This window comes from Eublepharis macularius, chromosome 9 (genome assembly GCF_028583425.1).
Source record: "Eublepharis macularius isolate TG4126 chromosome 9, MPM_Emac_v1.0, whole genome shotgun sequence".
NCBI classification, from domain to species: domain Eukaryota; kingdom Metazoa; phylum Chordata; class Lepidosauria; order Squamata; family Eublepharidae; genus Eublepharis; species Eublepharis macularius.
This window is the reverse complement of record NC_072798.1, coordinates 98306173-98314545: the sequence shown is the minus strand read 5'-3', so window position 1 is coordinate 98314545 and position 8373 is coordinate 98306173. Positions and strand designations below refer to the sequence as shown.

At 44.6% G+C, this 8373-nt stretch overlaps 1 protein-coding gene across 1 annotated transcript in view; it reads right to left on the bottom strand.

The window, feature by feature from the left end:
- Positions 1-314: 314 nt before the first annotated feature.
- PTPN12 (protein tyrosine phosphatase non-receptor type 12) overlaps positions 315-8373 on the bottom strand; it is a 99241-nt gene continuing 91182 nt past the window's right edge. Inside the window, exons 16-18 of the mRNA XM_054988644.1 lie at positions 4295-4325; positions 2270-2386; positions 315-1193 (exon numbers count right to left, since the gene is read on the bottom strand). Coding sequence (XP_054844619.1) covers positions 1132-1193; positions 2270-2386; positions 4295-4325 — 210 coding nt within the window. The 3' untranslated portion in view covers positions 315-1131. The remainder of the gene's footprint in view (positions 1194-2269; positions 2387-4294; positions 4326-8373) is intronic.

Genomic DNA, 8373 nt, shown 5'->3' with positions numbered 1-8373 from the left:
AGCAAAAATGTAGCGGAGCCTCACGAGACTTAAGCTTGACACTATATATGGCCAAGACACAGTGCTGCCATAAGGGTTCTATAAGAACCTTTAGTTTTACAGACAGCCAGTGAATGAGTAAACAGTTATTTTTCACTAGTGCAATGGAGTAGACCTCAGTGGTGGCCTCTTTGAGCCGTGTGGCCTCAAAGAGTTTGCACAAATACATGCCATTACTATACTGTAAGAATAAATCTGGTGTCAGTAAGAACTGCTCTTTTCTAGAAAGTTCTACAGACTATAGTTGAAATATACTACGAACAATAATTAAAGAGTGAATTTAAGTGTTCTCTTTTACTGGCATTTTGAATATCTGATGATACGCTGTCTCAGTTCATTGAACATATTTAGGCTAAAAATCTGGTATTTCAAGGCACTTACGGACTCTCCATAACAAGATGAAAACCAGGACAAATCAGAAGTGACAGTTAAACAGCATATAATATAAAAATAACCTTTCGTTTACAATTTACAAAATGGATTACAATCATCATCTCTGCTATCATAGTTCTGGATGCACGCCCAACATTTTTTTAACCAAGCTATTTACTAACAGTAGGGCAAATAATTTACAAATAAAAGTACACAAAAATTTAGGTCATGCAGAGACTTCTTACACCTTCTGTTAATACTTTATGATTGCAGCTTTATCAAATTATATACCTGTTTGCCCTGTACATATACAAAATACAGTGTACATGGTAATCAAACATTGGCAAAAAAGTTGTCCATAAACTCAATTTGTCAAAAGTTTCACTATATTAACAGGTCTATAAACAGTGTGTAACAGGATTAAAAGGACATTAAGGCAGTAATACTTGAAGTAACAAAATAAACCGTATGTAATACTTGCTACTAAGTGTAATAAGGCAGGTTGATAGCCCCAGCAAAGTTAGAATTTAATACTAGAATCCATTTTTATGAATGTTTAAGATTTGTGTGGATGTACACCTACCGTTTACCATTGTGTAGTTGTATCTACACTGTTAGTCCCTCCCCCCCAAATAATAAAGAATGGGATACTACCAATCTAGTTCAGTGGCACTTGAACATTCCAGTATAAAACTTAGTAAGTGTCCGTTAATTCTTGCATCATGTCCATTCTGAAGGTGGCTCTCTTGGTCCTTTTGGTTTTCCACAGCGGTTCCCAAAACCTAAAAAGGTTTGTTTTTAAAAAGTATGTGATATTTTAAAGCAGCATATTAAGAGAAGAATTCAAAATACTGGTTTAAAGGCACTCTAATAAGGTCATTAAACATAAACTTTGGGGCCAGCAGCTGAGGTGCCACGGAATCAAGTATCTTGTGAGAGGCAGTGCTACACCGTACTGATCTCAAAACAGAAAAGTAGAAGCTGTGATCTTGGGCCCATGATGCTTCAACTACAAACGAAAGAATCAAGAACGTGCCTGAGAGAAGTACGTGCAGGAACTCCCACACCTCTCTCTCACAGCCATGGAAACAGTAAATCTGCCTCCTTTAAATTTCATTTATCCTTTATAAGTAGGATAATTTTGTACTTCAGAAAAATGACAAATTTTGCCTGCTAAAAATGTTTATTAGGGTTCTTTCAGTTCTTCAGAGTGTATACGTATTGTTAGTTGTCCTGCTAAACCATAATTGTCCCACTATGTCTATGCATCTGGGCAAAGTTTTGGCAACACTTATGCTAAAAAAGTTTTACCCCAAAGTAATGTCATTGATCTCAATTCTGTGCTGCAATTACCACCAGTATATTTCTTGCTCATGCCTGGCTATTGCAAGAGGCAGATTTTGTAGCTACCTGGAAGTAAAATTGTAGTTTCTTCCTGGTGCATAAATAATATGTTTAATATCACACTACAGATATACATGCTGGATGCTTTATACGGCGGGATTTATTATCTTTCCACCGGGCCTGTAAGACAGAGATGTTCCGCCAGGCATGTGGTGGAGGCTAGATTGGGCCCACACTGGCCACACTAAAGATCGCCCACCACCCCACATATGAGCCAGGGCTTAAAAAGCGGCATTTTATCATCGCCATATGAAGAGAAGCTGTATTGTATACAGTTGTTTTTAATGTTATTTGTATACTGTTTTATCTGTTTTTAACTGTATTTATGTAATTTGAAATGTTGTACTCCACCCTGAGTCCGCCTGGCAAGGAGGGCGGACTAAAAATCTAATATAAATAAATAAATACTAAGTTTATCAAATGATCGAATACAGGCATACGGATGATAGTTTACCAATAGCTGTAGTTTCAACTGGAACTTCTGAAGCAGGATCTCTTCTAGTTACGGGACTGCAGAGGTGAGGCAGAGGTATTTTATCAATCTGTGATGAGTCTCCCACTTCACGGTGATCTAAAAAAAGGACTCGTTGATGCAAAAAAAAATCAAGAGCTTGCAATTCTTTGGATTGGGTCCAGACTAAATTTTCCATTACTTGAACTGACCTTTTCTGCCTCTTCCCACTCCTCCACTGTAGCCCACTGATCTCCACAAAGTCCTGGGATAGGGGACTTTGAGGAATGACATGAGGGGGAGTCTGCAGCAGGAAGTGGGAATCCATGGAAATTGCAGATTTAGTATGGATCCAAGCCTTTGCCTCCAGTAGTCAAAACATTTCGTAAAACCCAGATTTATTTTTAATTGCTTCCATTAGTAAAGAAAAATGCACTCCAACAGAAGAACAACACAACGGACTTACTCTACTGCAAACGAAAAGCAACTACTTTTTTCACTAACAAATTTGTTGTCAAATCATGATGCGTGTCTTAAAATACGGTGTTACTTAACATATAAATCTCTGCTGTGAAGTCTCATGTTAGAAAATAATACAACGCATCCCAGTGTGACGCACAGCTGGCAACCAAGGCCATCATGCTTTACACCAAGGGTCCCCCAACATGGTGCCCATTGACACCTTTCCTGGTGCCCACCAGGTGCATTTAGAAATGGGCGGGGGCAGGTGGAGCTAACTGGGTATCTGATGTTCACAGTATAATGCTGATAGCTGCTTAATGAAAAGTATGTTACCTGTGCAAATAGTGGAGTATTACTCTAAAACACAGTGCTTCTAACGGGAACCTCTACTAAAGTCAGCAGATATTCCCAACTTGAATGCGTTTTTATAAATCAGGTACACGTTACTACGTCAAATATGGGCCATGTTTCAAAATTCATTTTGAACAGCTCTCACCAGCCCTTCAGCACCAACTTTCATTGTTACATATAATAGTAGCTGGGCTCATGACAGAAGGGCTCACATAAAGGGTATAATCTAAGAGAAGCAGCATTTTTTCCTTTTTGCATAAGTGTGTTAGATGCCTGCAAAATGAAGGCAAATACTGCCAGACGATGGTTTCTTTGCTAGCTTAACATCTATTCTTATTTTGTGTGTATGGAAGAAAACATCTTTAAACACTATGTTAGTTTTACAAGGCACTCTTATCAGAGCGTCTGCTTGAAATGTTGAAAAACTACGATCACAGTTATGCAGAGCCCCGTTCCCTTAAATGTTGGTTGGCTGTGCCTCCTGTAGCAACCGCTGTGGTTGCTGCCACTACCCTCTCAGAAGTCCAAAGATGCCCACACGCTCAAAAAGATTGAGGGACCCCTCAATCTGACGAGAACTGTGATTCTCGAAAGCTTATGCTACAGTAAAGTTGGTTAGTCTTAAAGGTGCTACTGGACTCTTTTCTATTTTGCTACTACAGATTAACACGGCTAACTCCTCTGGACTTGTGAGATGAGTATGCACAAACGCCATGCTGACACTCTAGTGTGCACAAGAAGTTTCTGGCTCCAGGCATCCAACTTAGAAGCCTCAACATTCAGCTCTGATTTCAGTACATGGGCATCCTAGTTCTGCAGCTCTTGGGTTTGGTAACCAAACACCAGGGCCAAAAGCTGCTCATTCCCACTGTCTGATTCTACAATGGGCTAATTTACCACCTCTACACACTGAACCACAGCCAACTTGTTAAAAAGCATGGGTGTGTAATTGCCATATTTTAAGCACCATGGCATCCTATTTTACTAATTAAAGCACTTAAGTTTCTTTTTTAAAAATTTGGATCTGGTAGCACTGTAAAGACCAACTAGATTTCCAGGAAGTGAGTTTTCAAGAGTCAGAATTCTGTTCGTCAGATGAAGCAAGCTTAGACTCTGGTCTTTAAGGTGTTACTGGCCCTGAGTCTTGCTCTTGTACTACAGACCAATATAACTACCCATCTGAAACTATCTTTTAAAAAAAGATGAATCACTTACCAAGCTCTGCAGGTGCAGCCATTTTCATTGCCTATTAATACAAAATATTGAAGAGGTTGGCTCAAGCTAAGTTACTTATTACAAACTATAAGAATTGTCATCTAAGGATGTTTTGTTTTAATATTTATTGTTCCAGATTTTATTTCGTAATTGTATTGTTTTGTTCAAGACCTCTGGTCAGAGCAGCATAATAGTAAAGGAAAGGAAGTACTGAAACAAATGTCGATATGCTTTCCAGCCAATACCCTGCCCTTGACACTCTAGTCCAGGGGTCCTCAATGTGGTGCCCATGAGCACCATGGTGACTTCTTTCCTGTTACCCACCAAGTGTTTTTAGGAAATGGGTGAGGCCAGATGGACTTTTCCACAAGATGGCTTCTAATTGGCTGCGTGTTGTTTAGCAGCAGCTGATACCATAGCACAAGGATCTTCTCCATATGACTAAAAGTCAGCTCTGCATACACAAATATGTTCATTTTAAAAGGCATCCCGTTAAATAGAATGTCTGATTGAGTATCTGAAGAGATACTATTACAGTTATGCATAACCTCACTGCCTGACATTTCGTGGTTAGCTGTGCCTCCTGTGGCAGCCATTTTGTGGTTGACTCCGCCTCCTGCATCAGCCATTTTATGGTTGCATACTCCACCGAGTCATAATTCCAAAGGTGCCTGCAGGCTCAAAAATAGTTGGGGACCCCTGCTCTAGTCCAAAGGAGGAGAATGTGCTATGCACATGGTGAACCTGGGCAGATCGTGACGCGGAGGGCAGAAGTGGTTGTGTCAGTGCTTGGTTTTCATGGTCCTTCTTACCTGCCCAGGATGATGCCGATTGCCACCATGGGGTTGGGTGGCAGTTTTCCACAGGCTGGCATGGCTAGGGGTCCTCGAAGTGTTTTGCCATCTTGTGGGCACGGAGCAGGGGTCATTGGGGCAGTCAGGACGGTATTTGTGAATTCTCTGCATTGTCCGTGGGTAGGACTAGATGACCCTAGAGGTCCCTTCCAACCCTATGATTCTATGACCCACACCAAATGGCTTTTACACTCATTTGTTTTCATCTACACAGCGGATGCAAAATTGCATCTGACAATAATGTTACATACAATCTTTATTTTCAAATGAAAATAAAACAATTCAGCTTTTCAGAAACCATTGTCTACTACTATCCAATCATACAGATACATTGTGGCTCAGGGCTATTTTTCTGGGGAAAGAGGTGGGGGAACTCTCACCCAGGACAACTCCCGGGAGGAGGTGCTGCCTCTATCAGTACGTGCGTGCGCACTCCTGGGACTGCATGATGATGTCACTTCCTGAAAGTGATGTTATCACGCAGGCCGGAGGCTGCCCAAATTTGGCCCAGATCGGGCCTGAAACAGCAATGAATGGGCTGCTGCAGCACAGGGGTCCAGTCCCCCGCCTGGAAACAGCCAGATCCGAGCCATATTGGGCCCAATCCTGGCCATTTTGGAGCAAATTGTCTAGGATTGGACTGCTGCCAGGTGAGGGAGTGTTCCCCCACCCAGCAGATGCCCGATCTTGGCTGTTTCAGGCTGGATCCTGGCCATTTTGGGCCTGAATTGGGCCCCAAATGGGTGGGAAAGGCCTGATCCTGGCGGTTACAGGCCATAACTGGGCCCAAAATGACCAAAACAGTCCTGAAATGGCCCGAATCGGGCCCAAATCAGTCTGATACGGGCCACTGCCTGGCAGGGGAGCCCTCCCCTGCCCAGCAGCAGCTCGATCTGGGCCCAAAATGGCCAGGGCGTTTTAAAAATACCCATGTGATATGGGTATTTTTAGAAGTGCCAGAACACCGTTCTGGGGCATTCCGTCTCTGCCTAGGCAATTTTGGGCCCAGATCGAACTGTATGCCTGGGAATTTTTAAGCCGTAATTTTTTCAGAGCTGGTAGCTTGGGCAGATAGAGTAAGCTAAAGGGTGGTGGATGAAGGATTGGACACTATGTAGTCAGGCATCCCAGTCCTCTGGGGGCGAGGGAGGTATGGCGGTGGGACTCAGGCCAAGATGAGGAGGACATGGAGATATGGTAGGTCTCCATGTCCTTCCAACCTGCGTCCCATCCTGGGAAATGCTGGGTGTGGAGTTAGGAAATGTAGCGCCCCTTCGATACTGATGTTGTGCAATACCAGGTCCATAAGTAATAAAACTAGAATGCTGCGTGATTATTTTGCTGCGAATGGACCTGGTGTGTGTGACCAAGACCTGGGTAAGGGAGGGCAAAACAGCCGCCTTCAAAGAACTGATCCCTCCCCCGGGTTTTCGGTCCTCCATCAGTCCCGAATGGGTGGCCGGGGGGGAGGGGTGGCAATCCATGGTTGAGAGTCTTTCTCCTTCAGACCGCTCCCTGCCCCGGAGATCTCCAGTATTTATTGTGTGGGCCTAGTGTGGGGTGCCAAGGAGAGTTTGGCTAGCTGTGTGATGTACCCATCGCCTAGTGCACCAGCAGATACCCTGTTGTGCCTTTTGGAGGCGGTAGCGGGCTGGACCTTGGAGCATCTGAGACTGATAGTGCTGGGAGACTTCAGAGTCCACGCCGATGATGCCGCCTCTACTCAGGCTGTGGATCTGGTATCCTCCATGGCTGCACTGGGACTCTCCCAGATTGTTTCGACCCCCACGCATCAAGCAGGCCACACACTGGATCTGATCTTTGGGGTGGGGATAAATGTGGATCTGGAAGCAGTTGAACTGGTGCCATGGTCAGACCACTTGATTCTGAAGGCTCGTCTGGATATGCCACCCCCACCCTGCAAGGGCAGTGAGCTTATTTATGCTCGTCCGTGGAGACTTATGGATCCAATTGGTTTCCAGAATGCTCTGCGGGATCCGATACTCCCTGGTGGTTCATTGGATGAGCTGGTGGAAGACTGGCAAGTCTGTCTTTACGAAGCCATTGACAAAATCGCCCCCCTTCGCCCCTGCACCAGATTGACTCCCTGGTATACAGAGGAGCTACGATGGATGAAGCAGGAGCTGAGACAGCTTGAGCGAGGGTGGTAGCAATCTCGCAGTGAAGAAGCAAGATCATCTTATAGGACATTTATGAAAGCCTATGAGATGGCAGTGAAGGCTGCAAAGAAGATTTCTACGCAGCTTCCATTGCATCAGCTAGCTCATGCCCAGCAAAATTGTTTAATGTGGTTCGGTCACTGGTCTCCCTATCAGGGGGAGACCATCAAATTTTGAATTTAGGTATTAGCTGTGAGGCTTTTGGGGGCTTTTTTGCTGATAAAATCTTGTCTCTCCGCCATGACTTGCCGGCCACAATTGACACAGTACATGAACTACAGGCCCCTTGGCCACCTACTGGATTGATATTAGATCATTTCAACTCACTCTCTGGGTATGAGATTGAAAGGACCCTGTGAGCAGTGAGACCTACCATGTGCTCCTTGGACCCGTGCCCATTATGGCTGGTGAAGGCCAGCGTAGATGGGCTATGGACTACTCTGGAGGCCATCGTCAACATGTCCTTGAGCTTCAGGATTTTTCCCAAAGCCTGGAAGGAAGCCGTTGTTAGGCCTCTCTTGAAGAAGCCATCTTTGGACCCCACCGACCCGGTCAGTTACTGTCCAGTTTCAAACCTCTCATTTCTGGGTAAGGTGATTGAGTGGGCGGTGGTGGAGCAGCTACAGGGTTTCCTGAATGATTCCTCATCCCTAGATCCCTTCCAGTCTGGCTTTTGCCCGGGACATGAGGTGGAGACGTTGCTGGTTGCCCTCACGGATGATCTCCACAGGCAGCTGGATCGCAGCAGATTGGCGCTGCTGATACTACTGGATTTGTCAGCAGCATTCGATACGGTCGATTACGATCTACTGACCGACCGCCTTGCCAATGTGAGGATACAAGGGACTGCCTTACAGTGGCTTGTCTCTTCTCCATGGTTGGGGACAGAGGGTGGCACTTGGGGAGAAATTGTCATCCCACCACCCATTGGTGTGCGGTTGTCCCTCAGGGGGCAATACTCTCCCCATTACTGTTTAATGTTTATATGCGCCCCCTTGCCCAGCTGGTGCAGAGTTTTGGACTTGGATATCATCAATATGCTGAT